The sequence below is a fragment of the Bubalus bubalis genome, chromosome 12 (genome assembly GCF_019923935.1).
Source record: "Bubalus bubalis isolate 160015118507 breed Murrah chromosome 12, NDDB_SH_1, whole genome shotgun sequence".
In the NCBI taxonomy this organism is placed as follows: Eukaryota; Metazoa; Chordata; class Mammalia; order Artiodactyla; family Bovidae; genus Bubalus; species Bubalus bubalis.
Window position 1 is genome coordinate 4,004,620 of NC_059168.1, and position 27,698 is coordinate 4,032,317.

The 27,698-nt window shown below is 46.5% G+C and overlaps 1 protein-coding gene across 7 annotated transcripts in view; it reads right to left on the reverse strand.

Annotated features, from left to right (window-relative positions):
* Positions 1–27,698, reverse strand: part of CRACDL (CRACD like) — a 130,032-nt gene that overhangs the window by 62,930 nt on the left and 39,404 nt on the right. The window contains exon 1 of one of the 7 annotated variants that reach the window (XM_025260683.3): positions 7,039–7,332. The exons of 4 other annotated variants lie outside the window; for them this stretch is intronic. In XM_025260683.3, coding sequence (XP_025116468.3) covers positions 7,039–7,112 — 74 coding nt within the window. In that variant the 5' untranslated portion in view covers positions 7,113–7,332. Of the gene's footprint in view, positions 1–7,038; positions 7,337–27,698 lie in introns of those variants that run through there. 2 more of the 7 variants (XM_025260684.3, XR_006639771.1) reach the window with 2 other exon arrangements.

The window sequence follows — 27,698 nt, forward strand, 5'->3', positions numbered from 1 at the left end:
ATTTAAAATATGATATATAACATACAACAGAATATTATCCAGCCATAAAAAGGAATGAAGCATTAACACATGCTACAGTATGGGTCACTTTTGAACACATTATGCTACATCAAAGGAAACCAGACACAAAAGTCCGCATACTTAATGATTTCACTTATATAAAATACCCAGAACAAGGCTTCCCTGGTGGTTCAGTGGTTAAGAACCTGCCTTGCCCTGCAGGGGATGCCGGTTCAGATTCCTGTCTGGGAAGATCCCACATGCTGCCAGACAGCTAAGCTGGTGTGACAGAAACTACTGAAGCCCTCACGCCCTAGAGCCCACAGTCTGCAATAAGAGAATCCACCACAAAAGGAGTCCACGCACCACAGCGAGCAAGTAGCCCCTGCTCTCTGCAACTAGAGAAAGCCCACGCGCAGCAATGAAGATCCAGCACAGCCAAAAAATAAATAAATATTTTTAAAAAAATACCCATAATAGGCAAATCCATTGAGACAGACAGTAAGTTAGTGTCTGCCAAGGTCGGGAGTGGGGTGCTCTGGAGAGGGAGGTAGAATGGGAAGAGATGCTAATGAGCAGAAGGGGAGATGAATATTTCTTTGGGGGAGATGAATACATTCTCAAATCACTTTCTGTTCATAGTAGCACAACTCTGGAAATAGACTGGTGACTGCACACTCCTAACAGGTGAACTCTATGGTTATACAAATTATACGGCAATAAAGCTGCTGGAAAAAAAGAATGACCAGATAAAAAGGTGAAGTACTCTAGTACTTTGGCCACCTCATGTGAAGAGTTGACTCATTGGAAAAGACTCTGATGCTGGGAGGGATTGGGGGCAGGAGGAGAAGGGGACGACAGAGGATGAGATAGCTGGATGGCATCACTGACTCGATGAACGTGAGTCTCAGTGAACTCTGGGAGTTGGTGATAGACAGGGAGGCCTGGCATGCTGTGATTCATGGGGTTGCAAAGAGTCGGACACGACTGAGCGACTGAACTAAACTGACTGAACTGAAAGACATTTTTGGAAAAGAAGACATGATACAATGTGTCTCTAGCAATCCCACTGTAAAGCTGATATGAAAGGAGGAAGGATAAGATCTTGGATACGATCTTACCCAGTATTTATCTGGGTAAATCTAAGCATGGACAGACGAGCAGGTCATCTGGATTTCAGCCATACTCACAATCGGCACCAGTGTGCCCAGCCTGCTCTCCCTGCCCTGCAGGCTTCATCTCCCTCCAGCCCAGGGCCTTTGCAGATGCTGTTCCCTCTGCCTGAATGCTCTTCCCTGCTCTCATGCTCCCCTTTCTTCTCATTAACTTCTGCTCAGCCCTCACTCCCACTGGCAGGTCTGATCAGAGAAGCCAGCACCTTCCACAATGCATAGTTAGAAGCCCTGACCTTTTGTTCACTGCATTCGCCAGTTTTCATCACATCTCTGTTTGCACAATTCTGTGATCCGGTTCCCCTTTATGGATTTAAACCTGCTCACCTTCCCTAAACATTTAATCAATTTTTCCTTTTTTGGGGGAAAAAGACAAAAATAAACTGTGACTTGACTATTGTTCTCTAGTGACTCACACCAAGATCTGCCTGTACCTTTTTTTAGAAAAAGAAGTTTCACATTACTGAGGCAACGGAATGTGTAAGGCTTGTAAAGTTCCTGTGAGAAATCTCTGCTTGAAAATCGTGCTGGCTTTACTGCCTCATGATAGACACTTTTATGCCCAAAACCAGAGGATTTGACCTTTCAGAGTACACCTTGAGGTGTGTGCATAAAACCTGCTTCATTCATTTGTTGGGAACAACAGGGAGGAGAAAAGGTAGATCCAGTCTGACATATGGAGAAAAGAAAGCAAAGAAATTACCCAGAAATAAACCCACACACCTACGGTCAGTTAACCTTTGACAGAGGAGGCAATAATATACAATGAGGGACAGTTACTTAGGCAAGCGGTGCTGCGAAAGCTGGATGTAAATCACTGAAATTAGAACTCACCCACACACCATACCCAAAGACAAGCAAAATGGCCAAAAGACTAAATATAAGACCCGACACCATAATACTCCTAGAAAAGAACACAGGCAAAACTTTCTCCGACATAAATTGTAGCAATGCTCCCTTAGGTCAGTCTCCCAAGGCAATAGAAACAAAAGTGAAGATAAACAAACGAGACCTAATGAAATTCATAAAGGGAATCATAAAGGGAATCATAAAGAAAAGGGAAAAACAATCTTACAGGCTGAGAGAAAATATTTGCAAATGATGCAACTGACAAGGGCTTGATTTCCAAAACATACAAATAGCTCATGCTGCTAAGTCGCTTCAGTCGTGTCCGACTCTGTGGGACCCCAGAGACGGCAGCCCACCAGGCTCCCCTGTCCCTGGGATTCTCAAGGCAAGAACACTGGAGTGGGTTGCCATTTCCTTCTCCAATGCATAAGAGTGAAAAGTGAAAGTGAAGTCACTTAGTCGTGTCCGACTCTCAGCGACCCCATGGACTATAGCCCACCAGGCTCCTCCATCCATGGGATTTTCCAGGCAAGAGTACTGGAGTGGGGTGCCATTGCCTTCTCCACAAATAGCTCATACACCTCAACAAAAACAAAACAACCCAATCAAAACACAAGCAGAAGACCTAAATAGACATTTCTCCAAAGAAGATACAAAGATGGCCAACAGGCACAGGAAAAGATGATCAGCATCGATAATTATTAGAGAAATAATCAAAACTACAAGGAGTTATCACCTTATATCAGTCAGAATGACCATGATTAAAAAGGCTCGAAATAGGCAGAGGGCGTAGCAAATAGGGAACCCTCTCTTACACTGTGGATGAGAATGTAAATTGGTACAGCCACTATGGAGAACAGTATGGGGGTTCCTTAAAAAGCTAAAAATAGAGCTTCCATATGATCCAGCAACCCCACTCCTGGGCATATATCTAGAGAAAACTATAATTCAAAAAGATATGCACCCCAATGTTCATGACAGCACTATTTACAATAGCCAAGATATGGAAACAACCTACCATCAACAGATGAATGGACAAGGATGTGGTGTATATATACACACAATGGAACACTACCAGTCAATCAAAGGAAATCAACCCTGAATACTCATTGAAAGGGCTGATGCTGAAGCTGAAGCTCCAATACTTTGGCCACCTAAGGTGAAGAGCTGACTCACTGGAAAAGAGCCTGATGCTAGGAAAGACTGAGGGCAGAAGGAGAAGGGGTCAAGAGAGGATGAGATGGTTGGATGGCATCACCGACTCAATGGACATGAGTTTGAGCAACCTCCAGGAGATAGTGAAAGACAGGGAAGCCTGGTGTGCTGCAGTTCATGAGGCTGCAAAGAGTTGGACATGACTTAATGATTGAACAACAACTCAGTGTGTAGGTATGTGTGAGTATATATATATTACAGATACATATACATGAATCACTTTGCTATACACTAGAAACTAACACAACACTGTAAACATTGCTTGAAAAAACGAAAGCAAAGCAATCAGATGAGCAAAGGGCTGAAAACCAAGAACTCAAACACAGAGTCATAGTGCTCAGAGGACAGCAGGAGGGGAGCAAAGGAACTTACAGGGAAGTCAGTTTCCTAGAGACCAGTAATTGATAGTCTGTAAAAAACCTAAAATTAGGCTTGACCTAGAGAAGTGAGTCATCTCCTATCTGGCTAAAGATGTAAAACTTGAAGACTAACTCCTTGAGAACAGGGAACACATACCAAGCATGGTACTGCCACACAGGAGGTCCCCCAAAAAGATTGTTGAATGAACGAATGGATGAATGAGCAAATGAATCAGAGGCACTCACAACACTTGTCAGACAGAGGATTCACCTTCTGAGAAAGATGACACAGCATCCACTACTCAGTCACAGTTCCCAAGACCAGGCGACACTCCAGTGTCTCCAAGACAGGTGTCTTTCAAAGCTCATGACTGAGGACTTCCCCAGTGGTCCAGTGGTTAAGAATTCACTTGTCAGTGCAAAGGACATGGGTTCAATCCCTGTTCTGGGAGGATTCCACATGCCTCAGAGCAACTCATCCCATGCACCACAGCTACTGAGCTCAGGAGCCCTAGAGCCCACACTCAGCAACAAAGACTCAGCACAGCCAAAAATAAATTAAAAAAAAAAAGTCCATGACGTAGCTAAATGATGTCACATTTCTTTAGTCTGATTTCTTGTCCTTGGCTCCCTAGACATCACCTGCCCTAGAACCATGCAGAGCCTTTGGGAGTCAAGGAACATGGATGCAAGGAGGACCCTGCTTCAGATGCCTGGTTCCTGTCCTTGGGGTTCCCTTAAGCTAGGGTGCTGACAGGGACAGTGAGAGGATCCAGAGAGAATGAGGCAGTGGACCAGAAGTGGCTAGCCTGTTTCTTTGCCAGACAAATAGCATAGTTTATAAGCGTATATGTAGTGTCCCATGTAAGATAAACTATACCATTTATTTGAAACTTATGTAACAGTTGATTTTGCAGTACTCAGAGTCCTTATGAAGAAGTGCACTGGTAAGCTACTTAGCTGGGAATGCATACCCTCCTATAGACGTATATAGACATACAGACAGGAACCTGCGTTCAAGTACGCAGCCTGTGTCTCCATGGAGTTCCTCAATGAGCTCATGCAATACACGACAGCTTTCACACGAGTTACCTGCTTCGCTCGCTCAGAAATGAATGTTTTCATACGAGATTTTTAAAATGCTACTTTAGGCGTTTTTATGTTAATAGAATAAAACAAATCTATGAGATATGTTTATAAAACCATAATTTCAAAAATAGGTAAGGTGCTTGCCTGGTGACTCAGTGGTAAAGAATCTGCCTGCCAATGCCAGAGACGCTCATTTGATCCCTGATCTGGAAAGATCCCACAAGCTGTGGAGCAGCTAAGCCCGTGAACCACAACTACGTTCTGTGCTCTATCTAGAGCCCAGGAGTCGAGACTACTGAAACCTACATGACATAGCCCGTGCTCTGCGACAAGAGAAGCCGCTGCAATGAGAAGCCCGAGCACGGCAACTAGAGTAGCCCCCTCTCGCCACAACTTAGAGAAAAAGCCCTCACAGCAACAAAAAACCAGCACAGCCAAAAATAAATAAATAAAAGAGGTGAGCATTGAACTTTGCAACCTCAGAAACTGCATTTGTACAATTCCTGAGAAAACATTCTAACACTGGGGTATCTTGCCAAGATGTGATCTGACTTGGAAACTTACAGTCTCTGAGTGAGCTGTGAATTGTGCTAATCACTACCCACTTGGGATGAATGGACCCAAACCCTGGGGCGCAGGGAAGCTTTATGAGGGCTGGTCTGTTTTTAATTTGAATTTTTTTAGGTAGTAAATTCCCCTCTTTTCTGCATGTCTACCAAAAATAAGGACATGAAGAAAGTTCTTAAGGCTAAATTTATCTAGGATGTTCCATATGTGATTGGCAGTTTTGTAGCACAGCAGATGCAGAGCTCAAGTTTTGTTTTGTTTGTTTTTCTTTTTTAATTAGGAAGTCATGCTCCAAAGTCTATTAATGAGGAGACATCACACCACCACTCTATTCTGGCCCATTCAAAACAGGCAGCATCAGACACTGAGGTTGAATAATTATAAGTAAAAAAAAAAAGATTTTAATGAAACAATAGCAGCCATGGTGACTTTCCTGCATAGGGCTTTGCAACAGTACAAAGATATGTGTTCACAAGGAAGCCTTTGGTTGTTGGGTTCCTGTCCCTATGTAGCAAAAGAAGCAAGTGAGGCTTGGAGGGGAGTGGATGGTCTGCCAGGTCTCCCAGGTCTCCCAGCATCCCCCACACCTCTAGATGTATGCTGACAAAGTGGCAATATTTGTTTCCCAAGACCGTCCACCCAGCCCAGATGATGTGCAGACATGACCAGCACTTGGCTGGATAGAGGTTGCCATACTGGAATTTTCCATTTGGTGTATGAGGCATGCAAGTTGTTTACTTATACTTGCAAATGCATTTCCACCACATTGGAGCTCTGCTTCCCTTTGTACTATCATGGTGGAAGCACAGTGCACCAAAGGCCAAACGTTTTCAAAGGATGAGGTCACCTGCAGCAGGGCGAGGTGGCTTTGCAGGTCCACCGGCCTCTGCACCCTAAGAACTTGGGCAGGCCACCACCCTCCGCAAGTCTGTCAGTTAATAACAAGCCCTTTGGCATCATGTGAAGAGAAAGACAAACACTGTATGACCTCACTTACATGTAGAATCGAAACAATACAACAGACTAGTGAATGTAACGTAAAAGCAGCAGATTCACAGACAGGACAAACGAGTGGTTACCAGTGGGGAGAGGAAGTGGAAGCGATGCACAGGGAGGGGATTAAGAGGCACACACTACTGGGTATAAAATAAGCTCCATGGATACACTGTACAGCATAGGTAACATACCCAATACTTTATAATAACTATAAATGGAGTATAAACTTTAAAATTGTGAATCGCTACATTGTACACCTATAACTTACATAATATTGTATGTCAACTATACTTCATTTAAAAAAAAAAAAAAGAACAAGCCCTTCGGTGCCCTTCGGTGCTGATCGTTAGTTCCAGGAACAATTCTAGTGATCTTTTATGTTGCCCTTCGCTGCCTTCTCTCCACCAAAAGGACACAGACTGTGCCGTGTGGATCCACCTTATACAGGCATGGGATGTTCAGGGGAAAACACTCTGTCTTCCAGCCCCCTTCCCCTCCCCTTCTCTCTTCCTTTCACTCCCCATCCCCTTCACCTTAGCACCCTGCTCCCCTCTGTTTCAATATATGCATGTGTCACAAAGGAAATAAAGAAAATCATTATTTTGTTCCAGAATTCACATAATTGAAGGAGATATATAATATATATAGTGACATCTGTAAGGAAGGGGGTCATAAATGACCACAGATACTGAAAGTGCCCTCAGGCCCCGGGGGCTGGGGTGCAAGCTCGGGCCCCCCTCCCTCTCAGCCCCTCCATCTACCCCACCACCTCTCAGCTCTCAGGGGCGCACCTGGGCTCAGGCTTGATGCACTGGTAAAAGGCAGCCATCTTCGTGAACATGGAGGGGGCCTTCGGCACTTTCATTCTCCGGAAGGACAGAGGCCTCCCCTTCCCCAAAGGGGCTCTCGGGTCACTCCTGGGTGCAGATCAAGAGCTTTGCTCCCGTTTCCAGGGCAGCACCTCGGGCCCCGAGCCCACGGAGGCTTCTCCCAACTCCTGCAGTCCCGCGGGGCCTCCGGGCAGGTGTGCAGCACAGGGCCCTGGGAGCTCAGACACAACCACTTCCTCCTTCCCTCCATCCACGTGGACGGCCAGGGTGGGGCTGGAGCTGCCGCCACCTCCCTCTGAGTTGAGTCGCTGCCCAGCTGCTGAGGGTGGAAATCGACAAGCCCGGGCTCTGCCTCCCTGTGCTCCCGACAGAGTCGGGCAAAGGGCACTGATCGCCCCATCTGAGTGAGGGTTCAGGGCCCTGGGGGAATGTCTAACGCCCCCGCCCCACAGCCATTTGTTCCCTTGCTCTGGCTTTCTCCTTATTCACTCTTCAAGCTTGTTGCCTCAGGGCCTGGATGTGTTTGGTGAACTTCCTTCCTGGGACCTTCCCAAGGCTCCTCCTTTCAGGCAGGCACCTGCCCCAGGGCTCGCTGTGGCAGCCAGAGCTGCAGCACTCCCCGCTGGTGACCACACCGGGCAGGTGCACAGACCACGCCTGGCCCCTCCACAAAGCCACCTCCCGGTGACGTCCTCTCTGATGACCTGCAGCTGCCACTTCAAAATAACAGACTCTTGCCGCCCAGCCTCGCAACTGCACCTGAGTTCCTGCAAAGTCTAAAGGCTGCTAACCGCACTGTCGGCGGTTTCCAGGCAACATCTAGAGGGCTGACGGAAGGCTCTGGATGACAAGTGTGGCTCTGTATTATGAACACTGCGGAGCAGCAGGCAGCAGGGGTGCCTTCTGAAGACAGTGCTGAAGAAGTCCTAGATTCCTCTTCTGTTTTCCGAAACGCATCCATATAAATAAAGTTCTGGTTCTTGTTGTTGTTTGTCACGTTTGACTCTTTATGACCCCGTGGACTGCAGCATGCCCGGCTCCTCTGTCCTTCCCTATCTCCAAGAGTTTACTCAAATGCATGTTGAGTTGGTGATGCTAGTTAACCATTTCACCCTCTGTTGCCTCCTCCTCCTCCTGCCTCAATCTTTCCCAGCATCAGGGTCTCTTCCAGTGAGTTGGTTCTCATATCAGGTGACCAAAGTATTGGAGCTTCAGCATCAACACTTCCAAAGAAAGTTCTGGTTGACTTGTTTATAATTGAAATAATAAAGCATAACCAGTGTATTTGATGGTAACTAAAGAAAGCAACAGGTTTAATGAACTTGGGGAAAAACGACTGCTGAGTGTCCTGCTGGCGGTTTACACCCACCTGCCCTTGGACTCTTTGGAATCTTTTTTTTTTTTTAACTTTACAATATTGTATTGGTTTTGCCATATATCAAAATGAATCTGCCACAGGTATACATGTGTTCCCCATCCTGAACCCTCCTCCCTCCCCATACCATCCTTCTGGGTTGTCCCAGTGCACCAGCCCTAAGCATCCAGTATTGTGCATCGAACCTGGACTGGCGACTCGTTTCATATATGATATTATACATATTTCAATGCCATTCTCCCAAATCATCCCACCCTCTCCCTCTTCCACAGAGTCCAAAAGACTGTTCTATACATCAGTGTCTCTTTTGCTGTCTTGTATACAGGGTTATTGTTACCATCTTTCTAAATTCCTTATATATGCGTTAGTATACTGTATTGGTGTTTTTCTTTCTGGCTTACTTCACTCTGTATAATAGGCTCTCTGCTAAAGATGCTCTCAGCTGCCTGGATGTTGCCAACAGCTCAGCCTTCTCTGGGGAGAGGGACAACGGACTGGCGGGGGTGTCCCTGTCTCCCATGAGGGCGAGTCAGGGGCAGAGCGAACCACGGAAGGGTCAGGGATGGGCTTGGCTTCAGGGTGGATGTCTCTGAGGAGTGATCCAGCCAGTAGCCCTCTCTCCCTAGAGGCCAAGTCCAACAGACCCACAGCTGCAACTGACCCCACTGGAGGCCAGCTCAGCACTCAGTGCACTGAACCTGAGCCACCCTGCCGCTCGCTACGGCCAGCCCTGCTCTGGGCCTGGTCAGTGTCCCTGCAGGTCCAGGATGGCGTAAGTGGAAAATCTGATGCTGAAATCAAGGCCTGTACCTCATCCAGCTCTGAGCCCCACGAAGGCAGCTGCCTCCTAAGAAGCCCAGGTCAAGGTCTCTCCTATCACCTGTCCTTGGCAGACATCAGTAATCAACCACAGCATCATTCTTAAAACTGCTCACCACACAGCCCTCGGGGGAGCTCCTGCCAGTTGCCTGGAGCAGCACTTGGCTAGAAGCCTGTTGACATCATTGGCAGAAATTGCAGTAAATCTATAGAATTGGATTCTTGCCGTGTCTGCCACTAACAAGCTACTAACCAGCTGAATGACTCGGGGCAAACCACTTCCCTCTCTGGGCCTCTGTCCCAAGTCTGATATGAGTGGTTTGAACTCTGATACCTGCCAGTCTATCGGATTACCTCAGGAAAAATAAAGGTCTGTAAAATTGGCCCAAACTTCATTTTTCTGTGAAGATGCTTCTGTTAACCAACACAGGAAAAGACGTGCTCGAGCTGAGAACCTCTATGGAAAATATATTTTAAAAATCTAGTCACTATACTGCTTGTCTGAGAGCCAGAAAAATGGAGAGGCAATGACAGCATCACAGGAGGCCCCTCAGTCTGGCCTGGCCTTCTCGCCTCCTGCTGCCGCCACCCCGCCCACGCAGCCACACCTGACACTCCGCTAGCAAGGGAATGCCTCATCCACACGCGTCAGTGCCTCTGCCCACGACCCTAAGGAACCTCACATTCTTCCTCTGAGCCCCTGCCCACCCACATTATTTTCCCTCCTGGAATGTGAACTTCTTAAGGGAAGAGATAAGCTCTTTTCATCTCTGTAGCTCTGATATCTACACACAGTAGATGCTGGGAAATATTTAATGAATGAGTGAGCCTCATCACCTGCGCTTATAAAAATCGAAGGGCAGGGACTTCCCTGGTGGTCCAGGGATTAAGACTCCACCTTTCCAATGCAGGGGCCCCAGGTTCAATTCCCTGATTGGGGAACTAAGATCCCACATGATATGTGGTGTGGCCAAAAAAATTATAATAATAAAAAAAGGGCAAAATCACTTTTAATAAGGTAATTTGCTTTATTAAGTTCCTCCTAAGGAGGGGGGGATTCTCAAATAGTTGGCTTCCGTTTGAGCCATTTGGTAAGATGCTCTGACAAAGTGCTCCTGTGTGATTCAGATATGTGGGCTGGCTGGGTTTGACATAAATATCTTCCTATTTTGCAATTTGGAGACATCACATTTGGAGAGTGAGGACATGGAGCAATCTGAACACACATTTGGCTCATTATGTGAGGACATCTAATATTCCAAATTTTTCCAGCCTCTCAGTATTTTAAAGGCCTTGGAGAAGCAGCCAAGTTCCCATTTTCTTCAATATCGCCGTGGTGGGAGGAGGGTGTTGTGTATATACATTAATAGATGCCCCACACCAGTTGGTAGTTAATGTGCATAGCTGGTCTCCTCAATCAGACTGCAAATTCTCTAAGAACAATGTCAATCAACTAGATTGTTTCATGTATTCCAAGAAGCCAAATATGCAGTAGGTGCTTAATAAGTGCATAGTGATTAATTAATACAGGGCTTCCCCGGTGGTCAGCAGTAAACAATCTGCCTGCAATGCAGAAGACTTGAGTTTGATCCCTGGGTTGGGAAAATCTCCTGGAGGAGGAAATGGTAACCCACTCCAGTTATTCTTGCCCAGAAAATCCCATGGACAGAGGAGCCGGGTGGGCTACAGTCCATGGGGTCACAAAGACTCGACTAAGCATGTGAGGATATGACATGACTGATTAATAGGGTGCAACACACGAGCCGCATCCTCCTGGACTGGCCAGGGCCATCAGTGCACACAGTGACAGGCATGGTATCACAGTCAGTAAGGGTGCACCCATGAAGTCTTTAGCTGACGGATGCACAGGAAAGAGGGAGGCAGACTGTGCAGACACGTGGGATCCCGTGAACAAGTGAGGACTCTGGGAATTTCTCACACTTTACCTCCTAGCAAGCCAAGGCATGGTGCCGGCGGAGCTTACATGTGCCAAGAACTGCTGTACATATTCCACATGCATTTCTTCTTTAAATGCCAGCGGAACTGAATATTACGAGCATTCCATCCAAGCCAGGCCACTCGGAGTCATGCACTGGAGGAGTGTCACCAGGTGACGGTCGGCGGCAGCACGAGGCACCAGCACAGGCCCCAGGTGGAGGGTGGAGCCTGGGAGACTCCTGCTTCCGGGTGCCTGCTCCTGGGATGGGTGCAGGCTTTCCTGCTGAAAGGTTGCCGAACAGGCAGGGGGCCCTCTTCCATCTCCACTGAGTCACATTTTTCCCCAAAGGCAAGGGTGCAGCAGCCAGCTGCATCAGAAAGGCAGCCCCGAGTTCCTGGTAGACACAGTCCCACTCAGTCCTGGGCTCTGAGTTACCGGGCAGGTGGCTCAGGGAATCCTGTGGTCTCGTCTGATATGTCCCCCGCTGAGCAACAGAGGAGAGCACCCTACTGACTGCTCCTCAGAGAGGAAAATTAACCGAGCGTTCTGCTTAATGGCGTGAGTCACCGACAGGCTGACCAACCTGGGACGCTGTGCCTCAGCTGCCTGGAAGCCCACCCCCGGGACAGCTGCTGTGGGCAGGGTGTCTGAGAAGTCTGTGGTTCTGCTTTCTCCTGGAGGCAGCCCGGCAGGATGGAATCTGAGGGTGAGCAGGGGCCGAGGGTGGTGTGTTCACCTGCCAGGGATGTCAGGAGGCCTCATGAATGGAACCCCGGTGGTCCTGCTGCTCCAAGGGCAGCCAGGGGACCTGTGGCTTCAGCATCACCTGGGAGCTGATGAGAGGCTCAGAATCTCCGACTCCATCCACCCAGATCTATGCTCTCAAAGTCTGCCCTGGGCCAAGAGCCCCTGGTGATCCCACTGCATGTTAAGGTTTGGGAACCACTGCTTTACAGCAGTTGTTCTCGGCCCTGGCTGCACATCAGAATTCCCTGCTGCTGCTGCTGCTGCCAAGTCACTTCAGTCATGTCTGACTCTGCGACCCCATAGATGGCAGCCCACCAGGCTCCTCTGTCCCTGGGATTCTCCAGGCAAGAACAATGGAGTGGGTTGCCATTTCCTTCTCCAATGCATGAAAGTGAAAAGTCAAAGTGAAGTCGCTCAGTCAAGCCTGACTCCTAGTGACCCCATGGACTGCAGCCTACCAGGCTTCTCTGTCCATGGGATTTTCCAGGCAAGGGAGCTTTAAAAACTCCTGATCTTCAGATCATGCCCTGGCCCAACTGCTGGCAGAGGACCCCAGGTCACTTCAAATGCAGGCAGGGCAGAGAACTGCTGTTCCCCACCTCTGGTCCTGATGAACCTCGCTGCAGGGCAGGAACAGAGCCGCAGACAGAGAGAAAGGACTTGTGGACACAGGGTGGGAATGCGAGGACAGGACAGACTGAGTGGCAGTGACACGTGTATACACTGCCATGTGTAAAACACACAGGTAGCAGGAGCTGCTGTAGGAGCTCAGATCGGTACTCGGTGATGGCCTACAGGGCTGGGAGGGAGGCTCAAGACGGAGGGGATATATGTGTACTTATAGCTGATTCACGTTGTTGTACAGCAGAAACCAACACAACATTGTAAAAAGCAATTATACTAAAATAAAAAATACTTTTTAAAAAAAGCACACTTCTGCATTCAATCCTACAGTTTCATTAACAAACGGTTTTCCTTCAAGTCACAGAAGGTCAAACACAGAACTGAGGGAATCCAGCTTTTTACGAATAGGAACCCATTTGGGGGAGAGAAGGTTAAAGACCATTTAGGCTGCCTGTCACTAGAAACTGATGGCAGAGGCAGCAGCTCCATCCCTGGATCTGAAAGCCATCACCCCTAAAGGAGATCAGCCCTGAATATTCACTGGAAGGACTGATGCTGAAGCTGAAGCTCCCATACTCTGGCCACCGGATGCGAAGAGCTGACTCACTGGAAAAGACCCTGATGCTGGGCAAGAGTGAAGGCAAGAGGAGAAGGGGACAACAGAGGATGAGATGGTTGGATGCCATTACCGACTCAATGGACATGAGTTTGAGCAAACTCTGGAAGACAGTGAAGGACAGGGAAGCCTGGCGTGCTGCAGTCCATGGGGTCACAAAGAGTTGGACACAACTTAGCGACTGAACAACAACTGAGTATAGGGGCCTACTCTTCCAGCAGGGGTGGAAACTGGGTTCACTGAGGCCCAGACACCCAGGAACTCGTAAGAACCTGCCAAGGCCTGACTCAACATATGATGTGGCCCAAGTCAGGAGCTGCAGTTGGTCAATGCAGCTCTACACCCTGGCAAGAGTGGCTGTTTCAGGGACAGGCATGTGACTCATTTCAGGCCCAGGAGAGTGAGGCTCAGGGCTTTTATGGAATTGTTGAAAGAGCATACTTCTTTTCTTTTGGGTCTGGAAGGATATGAGTGTAGAGAGGAAAGAAGCACCAAGAGGTAAAGAGGAAAAGCAAAGCACCTGGGGAGTCTGCTTAGAGTCCTGGATCAAACTGTTCCTGAAGGCAGTTACCAGTGATTTTCCAGTTACTAAGCCACAAAGTCTGTCTCTTGGGTTTTTAAAAAGCCAACAAACTTTTGCAAACCTTATTTGCAAAATAAGGAGTCCCAACTAATTCCCGGAGCAAACAGGAACTGTATGAGTGAGGTCAAGCCACCTGGACATGCTTTGTTTGGTTCTATTTTTAGAGCTTTAGGACAAAGCAGTTAGATACACTTTCTGGACAGGAAAGGCTGGTATCAGTAAAGGAAGAGTCTATTCATAGTAGATTTACAAGGGGCAGAGGTGTGACCCCTCCATATCAGAATCACTTTTTTTTTTCCTTTTATTTTTCTTTTTTAAAAAGCTTTTTATTTTGCACTGGGGTATAGCCAAGTAGCAAACAATGCTGTGATAGTTTCAGGTGAAGAGCAAGGGACTCGGCGACACATATACATGTGTCCATTCTCCCCCAAACTCCTCTACCATCCAGGCTGCCACATAACATTAAGCAGAGTTCCCTGTGCTATGCAGTAGGTCCCTGTTGACTATCCATTTTAAATAGAGCAATGTGTACATGTCCATCCCGAACTCCCTAACTATCCCTTCCACCCATCCTTCCCCCATAAGTTGGTTCTGTAAGTCTGTGAGTCTCTTTCTGTTTTGTCAGTTCATTTGTACCGTTTCTTTTTAGAGAATCACATTTTTTAAAAAAGATTTTTTTGATGTGGATCATTTTTAAAACCTTTATTGAATCTGCTACAACACTGCTTCTGGTTCATGTTTGGTTTTTGGCTGAGAGGCAAGTAGGATCTCAGCTCCCTGGCCAGGGGTTGAACCACACCCCTTGCACTGAACGACGAAGCGTCCACCCCTGGATCACCAGTGAAGTCCCTCAGAATCACCTCGGAGCAGCTCAGTAGCCAGCGGAAGAAGCCATGGCTGAGGTCTGTCCCACTTTCTGCACGTGCTCAGTGTCCTCCAGTGGAAACGCTTCTTCCTTTGGGTGGAAAACAGTCTGGCAAAGAAGGAAGGGCTAGGGCTTCAGAAGGAGACAGATCCAGCTGACAAGCAGTGACAGCAAGATCCGTGGATGAAGAGGGCTGAGGAGAGGTGGTCAGGAAAGCCAGTCTTTGATGTGTCATGGTGTCTTGGGTTCCCATAGGATCAGAGCTCCAGAATGACTCCCGGGCTCCAGGGGAGGCCTGGGTGGGGCAGTTCATCAAACTCAAAGGGACCACAGAAAGGGAAGACTCCACACGAACCCCGAGGCCTGGCAGAGCCACTGGCGCAGAGGCAGTCTTGATGGACTGGACAGAGGCACTGAGGCCAGCAGCGTTCTGCCCACTCCGCCCACCTGGACGCTGCGCGCCACAGCCCAGCTGCCGCAGCCAGGTGCTGAGGGCTGGAAGAAACACCATACCCGCTGAGATTAAGCTGGGCAGCTCTGGGTTCCCAGGGCTCAGAGTGCAAATGAAGCTGAGACGTAGGAAAACCAAGTTGCTCTTTGGGCGCCTACCCTGGTGGCCTGAGACCTGCACGTGGGCAGTCCAGCCTGGGGCTCGGCTCCCAGCAGGCACGTGCCCCGCCCCCGGTCCCGCACCACCTGAAAGGAACATGTCTTTACACACTAACACCAAGCACAATTCGGGAGACCAACCAGAGGTGCCAAAATTCTACCCCAAACAGAGAGAGGAGCCTGGGCCTGCGTACGACGGGAAGAGCCTTGAGTTGCTGTCTGCAGGGGAGCCCTGGTTGTCACTCAGCGGCCGGGCCTCGGTGTCCCGCCTGTCACCGGACCCGCCGCACAGGCCCGGATGAAATGATGTAATGCCTGAGGCGCTTGGAGCCAAGGGGAGGGTGTGCGGCTCACCGATATTTTTGGCATCTCTCAGAACGCAGCACATGGCGCCCACGCACACCACCTCCACACAAGGCCTGCTCTGGCTGTCCCGCGCTCAGCTCGCTGGGATGTGGAGACAGTGCGCCCACGGGAGCCAATCTGCGGCTGCGGGGTGGGCTGCAGACCCCCCGGGGGCCCATTCCGCCTGGAGACAGCGGCCAGCAGGGGGCGTGAGCGGGACTGTGGGTTAGAACCTGGTGCAAAGGGGGCCCTGGAAGCACAGGGCAGACGCATCTGCCCCTTCCTGCCAGGATGAGCAGCTCTGAGTCCGAGATCAGGACAGGCAGAGAAGAAGAGAGGGAAGATAAGATGGCAGGGCTGGATTGGAACCCCACCTTCTCCCTGCGACCCGTCCAGCCTGGCCAAACCACCAGGACACCCCTGTCCCACTCCTGCCACCCAGGCCCACTTCAGTGCAAAGAGGGAGGCATGAGTGACAATCTGGTGCCCACCTGCAGGTACCTGAGAAATGGGAGATGGAACTGGGCTTTCAGGGGAGTAGCACCAGATGCTGTGCCCCATCCTCCTACCCTGGAATCCAGTGTCTGCTGATCAGGGCTTCCCTGGTGGCTCAGATGCTTAAGAACCTGCCTGCAATGAGAGAGACCTGGATTTGATCCCTGGGTCGGGAAGATCCTCTGGAGAAGGGAATGGCAACCCACTCCAGTATTCTTGCCTGGAGAATCCCATGGACAGAGGAGCCTGGCGGGCTCCAGTCCATGGGGTCATAAAAGAGTCGGACACAACTAACCAACACTCTCACTGAGCTGGGTGCAAAGAGGGCAGGGAGAGGGCACCTGGCACCCAGAGGCGCAGGAGTGTGGGGAGGGGGTCTGTGTCCATGGCAATTAGGCATCAGCAGGCAGCTGAAGACCAAGCACAGAGGCTATGGTTTACAAATATGATATGATCAAGGCCGGCTGAAATTGGGGTCAATTCATCAGCAGTTATATTAGGGCATGGGATGTGTGGCTTGGTTGCTATGGCATTTTACATCCAGACCTGGGTCCCCTTACCCTGTACCAAGGCCCGTTTAAAAGCATCTTCTACTTCATGCCAAAGAGCTGCTAACCCAGGGCGGTGGGGGCAGACAACAGCGAGCAGAGTAACCCCCTTATCTATGGTAAGATACATAGCAACTGCATTTTTAAAGTCTCTCAGCAGGAATAGAACAGCCAAGAGCCATAATGATGTTATCAGAAGATGTTTACAATTCAGAATGAAATAATTATCACGAAAATATGACTGACAGGGTATGGTAAGAATTTAAAAAAATTAACTCAGTAAAGCTGCATAAGAACGAACTGAAAATGAGGATGAAAATATGGCCTTTAGAAGCTCAGAATCTCAGAGGTGGAAAAACTGAAGCTTTCACTAGGCAACCATTTTTCAAGCTGTGGAACTGAGGCTGACAGATTCTGTAACTTGCCGCAGGACACAGTGAATTAGTGGCAAAACTGAGCTCTCTTAGCTAACCCAATATGATGATGCAGCAAATGACATCAAGAATGGTGGTATAAAGACCTTCAAAAATTTCTTCTCCACAAAAGCAATTTAAAAACTGGCAAAAAATAAATAAAAAGTTAGAGTCAACTTTGTCAGAACTCTAGAAATTAGCCAAAGTCTTTACCATTCCATGGAGCATCTATTCCATGGCTGAATCTCAGTTGAAACAGGGAGTGTTGTGGCATTTTAACTTGCTTTATTCCAATCTTTGGCTTTCCATCACCCTGGTAGCCTTGAAAATCACCAGGTTCACAATTCCTGTGTAAATGAGTAGCCTGGCAGCCAACAGATGGGGAAGAACTGGGTTGGAGTGTCCTCAAAGCTCCGCTCTCAGAGAACTGTCAGTTTAATCTGTTTAGTGGTTCCCTGGAAAAGCCTGCCTGCAAGGGAAAAAAGCCCAGTCTGACCTGAGTCAGAGTTCACTTGATATAAAAAGCTCTTTTACCCGTAAAGGTAAATATTCAACTTTGCCGAGGCAAATGGATACAGTTAGGGCAAACATACTATGCTGTGCTGCGCTCAGTCATGTCTGACTCTTAGCGACCTCATGGACTGCAGCCCACCAGGCTCCTCTGTCCATGGGATTTTCCAGGCAAGAGTACTGGAGTGGGGTGCCATTGCCTTCTCTGGTCCAATCACTAGCTGATCACTAAACCAACCCAAGTAGAGACTTCAGTGGCCACACATGACAAATACAGAGTTTATAAAATTTGTTCAGAAAAGTCAATACAAACAACAACAACAAATGCTGGGGAATTAGGGAGAATCTGAAATTCAAAGTTGCCACATTATATATTTTAAATGTTCCACAAACTTACTAAACATACAAAGGAAAATAAGTGTGATCCATATACTGGATTCCCAGATGTTGGACTTACTTGACGAAGAACTTAAATCAGCTACTTTAAATATGTTCAAAGAACCAAGAAACTGTGTATTAAGCAAAGTATGAGAATGATGTCTCACCAAATATACAAGAATAAAGAGAAATAAATTATAAAAGAAAACCAAATAGAAACTGGACTTGAAAAGTACAATAACAAATTTTAAAAAAATCACTAGAGGGACTCAAGAGCAGATTTAAATGGATTCAGTGAACTTGAAGATCCATCAGTTGAGATTAACCAGCCTGAGAAACAGAAAGAGATACAATGAAGTAAAATTCATATCATTGAACATACGAACACATGCATATCAGGAATCTGAGAAGGAGAGAAGAGAATGGTGCCTGAAGAATTTGAAGAACTAATAATTGGACACTTGTAAAATTTGAGGACATTTATCTATACATGTGAAGAAAGCTGAGCGCCAAAGAATTGGTGCTTTTGAACTGTGGTGTTGGAGAAGACCCTTGAGAGTCCCTTGGACTGCAAGGAGATCCAACCAGTCCATTCTAAAGGAGATCAGATCTGGGATTTCTTTGGAAGGAATGATGCTAAAGCTGAAACTCCAGTACTTTGGCCACCTCATGCGAAGAGTTGGCTCATTGAAAAAGACTCTGATGCTGGGAGGGACTGGGGGCAGGAGGAGAAGGGGACGACAGAGGATGAGATGGCTGGATGGCATCACTGACTCGATGGATGTGAGTCTGAGTGAACTCCGGGAGTTGGTGATGGACAGGGAGGCCTGGCGTGCTGCGATTCATGGGGTTGCAAAGAGTCAGACACAACTGAGCGACTGAACTGATCTATACATCTAAGAAGTTCAACAAACTCCAAGTAGGATAAACTCAAAGGATCCATACTACAACACATCATAATCAAACTGCCAAAGACAAGGGAAAATCTTGAAAGAACTCATATCCTATAAGGGGTCCTTAGTAAGATTAATGGGCTTCCCAGGTGGCTTTAGTGGTAAAGAATCCACCTGCCAATGTAAGAGACACAAGAAGGTTTGATCCCTGGGCTGAGAAGATGCCCTGGAGAAGGAAATGGCACCCCATTCCAGTATTATTGCCTGGAAAATTCCATGGGCAGAGGAGCCTGGCTGACTACAGTCAATGGGGTCCTAAAGAGTTGGACACGACCGAGAGACTGAGCACCAAAATAAGATTAATGGCTGATTTCTCATCGTAAGTCACAAGGCCAGAAAGCAGTGGGGTGAACTATTCAAAATGCTAAAAGCAAAAGACTGTGCTATGGGAACTTGCATAGAATTCGTATCCTATCATTGTGCGAAAATTGTATAAATCTTAGTTACACTGAATTGGTTCATAGAGCTTTTCAGGTCTACTATATCCTTCTACTTCTCTGTATATTCATCCTATTAATTTTTGAGAGTTTGATATTGAAACTCCAACTAAAAATCTTAATTTATCTACTTAAAAAATAATTGTAATATATAGTGGAACTATATGTAACTCTGTTCTGTATTTTACAAGTCTCCTGTAAATGTGTCTTCATAGTATCATCATTTAAAAAAATAAAAAATTTTAAAAAAGAACGAGACTATGGATGAACACCACTAGATCCAGCAAAATATTCTACAACAATGAAAGAATGGGGGCACTTCCCTGGTGGTCCAGCGTTTAAGAATCCACCTTCCAACACAGGGGACGTGGGTTCAATCCCTGGAAGGGAACTAAGAACCCACATGCTGTGGGGCAGCTAGGGCCACATCCTGCAGCGAAGAGCCACAGTGAAGAGCCCACGCTCTGCAACAAAGACCCAGCACAGTCCAAAAAAAAAGCAGAAACAGTATTTGAAAACAAACAAAAAAAAACAATGAAAGAATGGGGACAACTGCTTAACAGGTACAGAATACCCATTGGGAGTGAAAAAAAAAAATGCTTTGAAAGTAGAGAGAGGTGGTGAGTGTACTGAATGCCTCTGAACTGTTCACTTTAAAATGGTTAATTTTATGTTATATAAATTTCACCTCAATTGCTAAAAACGAAGGGGAAAAAAATAAGACAAATTGGAACATACTCAGGTAAACACTAGCAAACCTGCCCTACAGGAAATACTAATGGGCACTAGATGGTAACTCAAAACCACACAAAATAAGTGAGCACCAGTAAAGGCAATTACATAGGTAAATATAAAAGTCATTTATAACAACAGAAATGTATTGTAACTCTTTTTTCCTTCTATTTAAAAGACAGTTGTATAAAGCAATAACCATAACTCTGTGTTAATAGGCACATGGTGTGTGAGGATACCATTTGCACGACAACTGAACAGGCGTGAGGAGATGGAATTACAAAAGAGCAAACTGTCGATACACTATTAAATTACGTTGGAATTAATCTGTCCTAGATTGTTATAAATTTAAATTGCCAAGGGCAACTACTAAGAAAATAAAACCTAAAGGAGGTAAAGAAATGACAAGGGACTTGAATGGTACGCTGGAACACGAGGGGGAAGGGAAAGGTGGGACCGACTGAGAAAGCAGCAGTGACTCGCGCACACGATTGTGTGCAAGGCAGGTAACTGGTGGGGAGCTGCTTCAGCCCCCGTCCTGCCAATGAACACTCGGGGTTGATCCCCTTCAGGATTGACTGATTTAACCTCACTGTCCAAGGGACTCTCAAGAGTTTTCTCCAGCACCATAATTCAAAAGCATCCATTCTTGGATGCTCAGCCTTTATATCATGGTCCAACTCTCACATCTATACATGACTACTGGAAAAACCATAGCTTTGACTACACAGACCTTTGTTGACAAAGTGATGTCTCTGCTTTTTAATATGCTATCTAGATTTGTCATACTTTCCTTCCAAGGAGCAAGTATCTTTTAATTCCATGGCTGCAGTCACCATCCACAGTAATTTTGGAGTCCAGGAAAATAAAATCTGTCACTTCTTCTCCTTTTTCCCTTTATATTTGCCATAGAGTGATGGGACTGGATATCATGATCTTAAATTTTTGAATGCTGAAACATTCTACGTTTGAAACATTCTACGTTAGATAACTTTTTAAAAAAGCAAGCGAAACTGAAAGCAACAGAAGGGGAAAAATGATAAAGATTAGAGAAGAAATGAATGAAACTGAGAACAGAAAAACAATGGAGAAAATCAACAAAACCAAAAGTTGGTTCTTTGACAAGATCGACACAATTGACAAATCTTTAGCTGAACTGACGAGCAGAAATGAAAAGACTCAAATTACTAAAATCAAGAAGGAAAGAGGGACCATCACTGCTGACTGTACAGAAGTAAAAATGATTATAAAGGAATTTTATGAACTGGATGTCAACAAACTAGATAACCTAGATGACACAGACACATTCCTAGAAAGAAACAAACTACCAAACTGAATCAGGAAGAAAATTTTAATTGATTGATTTTGACTAAAAAGATTGAATTAAGAATTTTGAAACTGTCCACAAAGAAAAGCCCAGGTCCAGAAGGCTTCACTGGCATATTTCACCGAATGTTTAAAGGAGACTACTAATGGACTGCAGTTTCTTTTTGAGGCAAAGAAAATGTTCTGGAATTAGACTGTGGTGGTGAAAAATATGTGGGGATATGTGAATTATATCTCAAGTATTTTAAAAGTAGGAGGAGAAGCAAAGCAAAAGCCAGCTAGTAATTACAACAATGGGACTCCTGGATTTTTTTTTTAATTGGTAAAGTTAAACCCTATTTGAAAAGTTGTATGTGAATGATAAGCCCTTTTGTTGTTGTTTTTTTTTCCAATCCTAAAAGAAGGTGGCTTCTTATTTCATCTCTTCCAAACCTTTTCTATACTGTGAAACCTTTCAATAAAGCTGAAGACTTGAGTTATCCTAAGAAAAAATATATGCAATATACATAAGACAGGAAATATATATTCTTGATTTATAAAGAGCTCTTATAAAGCAATACAGAAAATGCAAACATTCCATTAAAAAGTGGGCAAAGGATATGGAAAAAACAATTCATACAGTAAGAAATAGCCAGTAAGCATAGAAAATATCCCCACTGATAACCAAACGCAACGATCAGACACCTGGAAATTTTAAAAGGCAAGTGCTATTCATCTTTGGCAGGATGTGAGAAATAGGCACACCCATATGCTGCTGGTAGTTTAAACATGGCCCAACTTTGTTGGACAGCCATTTGGCACCATTTAGCAGTTTCTATGAAAATCTTAAATGTTTTCATCCTATGACACAGCAATTATACTTATGGGAATTTGTTCTACAGAAACAAATAGATAAATGAGCAAATATATTTCCTGAAACCAGATTTGTATTAAAAATTTCGTCATATCAATGTACACACTACTATATTTAAAATGGATAACAAGGACCTACTGTATAGCACTGGGAACTCTGCTCAATGTTATGTGGCAGCCTTGATGGGAGAGGAGTTTGGGGGAGAATGGATACATGTATATGTATGGCTGAGTCCCTTCGCTGTCCACCTGAAACTATCACATTGTTTGTTAATCAGCTAAACAAAAGAAAAATTTAATAAAAAATTTAATTAAAAAATTGTATCATAAACACTTGATTTGGGTATAGTTAACTACTTAGAATACTAAAGAGTGATTAAAAGAAATGAAGTAGATCCATTTACTGACTTGGAAGTATTTATAAAATATGAAATGTCAATACAGATCTGCAGAAAAACATGCAAATGTAGTATGATCTAAATTTGCAAAAAATGTAAACCCCAATATGCATACGTGTATGTACATATACAGTGTGTATATTACATGCTTTCATCTAAAACATGTATATATTTTATATATATATATACACACACACACACATATATGTGTATATATACGTATACATATATATGTAGAACCAGTTACAGACAAGCTGGCCTCCTCAGAGTGAAGCAGAAACCACCCTGCTCCTACCGCCTCCCTGCATCTCGGCCATAGTTTTTCCAGGCTCTCTGAAATAGCAGCTAAATAGCCCATCCCTTTTAGCATCAAACACTCCTGTGCAACCCAGGGACCTCAGTGTAGAGTCCTTTCCACAAGGAAGCCTCTACTTGCTGGCTAGCAGAGGCCCACAGGCCTATGGGGGAAGCCGTGTGCACACCTGTCCAGCTCAGCACCTGGCCTGGACCTGGACAAAGGGCCTCAAGGACAGGTCCAGTCCAACTGGGGCCAGGTCCTCCGGTGGTGTCGCCCCGCCCCCCCATTCCCACCTCCCTCCAGCAACACTGCCCTTGGCCTGTGCCCACCTCCTGACTGTAGGTCAACACGCTCTTGGGGACCCCTTGGGCCAGGTTCCTCTTGTGCAGCCCTCACGCTGGCCACAGCCCTGGCAGGAGGGCCATCCGTCCAGAGAGGCCGTTCCCAGGTGCCCCCCGCCACCTCCAGGCGCACAGGGTGGGGCGGAGTGCGGGGAGGGAAAGGAGCTGCTGAAAACATCTCCAAGGACCTTCTCTCCCACTATGATCCCAGCTCCTGGGCGAGCAGGTGGCTGGGACCAGGGAGCCTGCTGTTCCACCCCCGACACCTGGAAACAGGATCTGTGGCAGCACCACGAATCTGTCCTCAGTCAGAGTGCAGATGAGCTCTAGTTGGGTGAATGCACAGAAAAGACCTGGAGAGACACATACTGGCTTATCTCTGGGGGATGGATAATAGCTTTTTACTCTATATGCTACTGTGTTTACTTTTTATTTTTAATTACTCATGTAAATGTAAGGATAATTAAAAAGAAAAACATCTCTAGGGCCTATTTCTGATCTTGTCAGTGTGCACAGCTTGTCTTTCACTGCGGAGGCCCCACAGGAGCCTAGTGAAGGCTCTGAATCCTCACTTCCATCTGAATTCACCTGACCTCCCAGGGGCTACACAGCAGTCACTGGGCGCCATCGCCAGGAATTCTGATGCAATCAGCCAGGAGTGGGTGTGGGCATCAGGCATGTTAAAGCTCCCCGAGTGACAAAGTGCAGCCGGCTTAAGAAGCCGTGGGCATGCTCCTTTCCCAAACCACGCCCAGCTCTTCCCACTCCCGCCCTCCACTCCCCCACTTGTGTCAACACCACCTCCTCCTCCCAGGGGAGCTGGGAACATGCCGCAGAGGTAGAAACAGCAGCACCTGGTGAGGAGGGGACGATGTGAGAGCCCACAGCCAGGACTGCGAGGGCTGGGAGGGCAATGCCAAAGGACCACTCGCTGGACAGCAAATGGCGTGATCAGTCCACTGGAAAGGAAACCTCTCCACTGAACCTGAGAATTTTCAACTGTTGTTGTTGTTCAGTGGCTAACCTGTGTCTGACTCTGCAACCCCATGGACTGCAGCACCCCGGACTTCCCTGTCCTTTCTTCACTATTTTCCAGAGTTCATTCAAACTCATGTCCATTGAGTCGGTGATGCTATCTAACCATCTCATCCTCCGCCACCCCTTTCTCCTTTTGCCTTCAATCTTTCCCAGCGTCAGAGTCTTTTCCAATGAGTCGGCTCATAGCATCAGGTGACCAAAGTACTGGAGCTTCAGATTTAGCATCAGTCCTTCCAATGAATATACAGGGCTGATTTTCTTTAGGATTCACTGGTTTTATCTCCTTGCAGTCCAAGAACCACCAACAGTCAGGGTCTATTTGGACTTCCCTGGTGGTCTAGTGGTTAAGAATCTGAATGCCAATGTAGGGAATGTGGGTTCAATCCCTGGTCTGGAAACATTCCATGTGTCGTGAGGCAACTAAGTCCGTGCTCCACAACCACCAACTCCTCTTGCCTAGAGCCCATGCTCTGCAACAGGAGAAACCACTGCAATGAGAAGCCCCGAGGACTGCAGCTAGAAAGTAGCCCTCATTTGCCACGACTAGAGAAAGGCTTTGAGGCAACAAAGACCTAGTAGAGCCATAAATTAATTAATTAATTAACTTTTTAAAAAGTCAGAGTCTATTAAAGCATTTCCACTTTTCTCCAGGTATCTTCCCTTCTTCTGGATCACTGGCTGCCACTGTTTCTTGCCCACCAAGCAATCTCTGTTTTTGTTGTTAGAGTGTTGCTTTTTCTTTTGCTTTATCTGGAGGACCTCTTTGACTTCTTTTTTTTCCCCCCATATGGGATTTAAAGGTGAGTTTCTGAGTTCCTCAAGGCACAGAAATATCCTTATGGATCTTCACACTTGATTAATAATGTAGCTAGGTTCAAATCCTGAAAGATGATGCTGTGAAAGTGCTGCACTCAATATGCCAGCAAATTTGGAAAACTCAGCAGTGGCCACAGGACTGGAAAAGGTCAGTTTTCATTCCAATCCCAAAGAAAGGCAATGCCAAAGAATGCTCAAACTACCGCACAATTGCACTCATCTCACATGCTAATAAAGTAATGCTCAAAATTCTCCAAGCCAGGCTCCAGCAATACGTGAACCGTGAACTTCCAGATGTTCAAGCTGGTTTTAGAAAAGGCAGAGGAACCAGAGATCAAATTGCCAACATCCGCTGGATCATTGAAAAAGCAAGAGAGTTCCAGAAGAACATCTATTTCTGCTTTATTGACTATGCCAAAGCCTTTGACTGTGTGGATCACAACAAACTCTGGAAAATTCTGAAAGAGATGGGAATACCAGACCACCTGACCTGCCTCTTGAGAAACCTGTATGCAGGTCAGGAAGCAACAGTTAGAACTAGACATGGAACAACAGACTGGTTCCAAATAGGAAAAGAAGTACGTCAAGGCTGTATATTATCACCCTGCTTAGTTAACTTATATGCAGAGTACATCATGAGAAACGCTGGACTGGAAGAAACACAAGCTGGAATCAAGATTGCCAGGAGAAATATCAATAACCTCAGATATGCAGATGACACCAAAAGCCTCTTTATGAAAGTGAAAGTAGAGAGTGAAAAAGTTGGCTTAAAGCTCAACATTCAGAAAACCAAGATCATGGCATCCGGTCCCACCACTTCATGGCAAATAGATGGGGAAACAATGGAAACAGTGTCAGACTTTATTTTGGGGGGCTCTAAAATCACTGCAGATGGTGACTGCAGCCATGAAATTAAAAGGCGCTTACTCCTTGGAAGGAAAGTTATGACCAACCTAGATAGCATATTCAAAAGCAGAGACATTACTTTGCCAACAAAGGTTCGTCTAGTCAAGGCTATGGTTTTTCCTGTGGTCATGTATGGATGTGAGAGTTGGACTGTGAAGAAGGCTGAGCACCGAAGAATTGATGCTTTTGAACTGTGGTGTTGGAGAAGACTCTTGAGAGCCCCTTGGACTGCAAGGAGATCCAACCAGTCCATTCTGAAGGAGATGAGTCCTGGGATTTCTTTGGAGGGTATGATGCTGAGGCTGAAACTCCAGTACTTTGGCCACCTCATGAGAAGAGTTGACTCATTGGAAAAGACTCTGATGCTGGGAGGGACTGGAGGAGAAGGGGACGACAGAGGATGAGATGGCTGGATGGCTTCGCTGACTGGATGGACGTGAGTCTGGGTGAACTCCAGGAGTTGGTGATGGACAGGGAGGCCTGGCGTGCTGTGATTCATGGGGTCACAAAGAGTTGGACACGACTGAGTGACTGAACTGAACTGAGGAGTAGCTTTCTCGGTTGGAGTTTATCTCCCTCAAACGTGGCAGATACGGCACCACCAGTGGGGCTGAGGAGAAGTCTGCTGCCAGTTTGATTCTGTTCCTTTTGGTAAGATGTTTCTTCTCTCCAGAAGCTTACCAATATGTTTCTTAAAATTCTGAAGTTTGGCTAGAATTTATTTCCCTCAGGTCTCTCCTTTCAATGGGAGGCTGGGTAGGTGGGAAGGAGGCTGGCAGCCTGGGACTCTCCCTCATGGCTGCTGAAAATAAGAAAGCTTTATTCTGGGTGCAAAGCACATGATGTCTTTCACTCCTGTGCATGTGTGCTAAGTCACTTCAGTCGTGTTCAACTCTTTGCGACCCTATGGACTGCAGTCTGCCAGGCTCCTCTGTCCATGGGGATTCTCCAGGCAAGAATACTGTAGTGGGTTGCCATGCCCTCCTCCAGGGGATCTTCCTGACCTAGGGATCAAACCCGCATGTCTTACATCTCCTGCATTGGCAGGTGAGATCTTTACCACAAGCATCACCTGGGAAGCCTGGAGAGCATCATCTCTCCTCTCTGCCTGTTCTGAGGTCTCAGGTTACCTGAGAGCCCAGCACCATCGCCAGGAACTGTCCAGGGAGTCTGCCCACCTTCTTCAGAGAACACTTGGTTACACCCTGGAGGCAAGATCTGCTCTGGGCTACTCTGCTCTGCAGTAAGTAAGCTAGGGATTCCTGGAGGCGGGGCAGCTGCTCCAGGCAGTTGCAGTTCTCATTCTTCGTGTTTAAGGAGCCTGGAGCTTCTCCAGGGCTCCATGAAAAACTCACTCACATTTCTCTCCAGGGTCTTGAGCTGCTGCATCCTCTGCTCTGGTTTTCTTGGCAACCCATTCCTTTCTTACCTTCCAGGGACTCCTCCGCATTTCTGGTTTGCTGAGGGTATTGTCACTTGCTTCTTTTTTTTTCACCTCATTGTCTATCATTTCTCTGGGACCCAGTGAGGGAGGAAAGTGGATGTGCATGCCTCATCTACCAGCCTGGACACTAACTCCCAGTAGATATAACAGTAACTTTATTAAATCAAACTTCTGGAGAGAACCAGTGATCACCACCTCATGCAAATTCCTCATT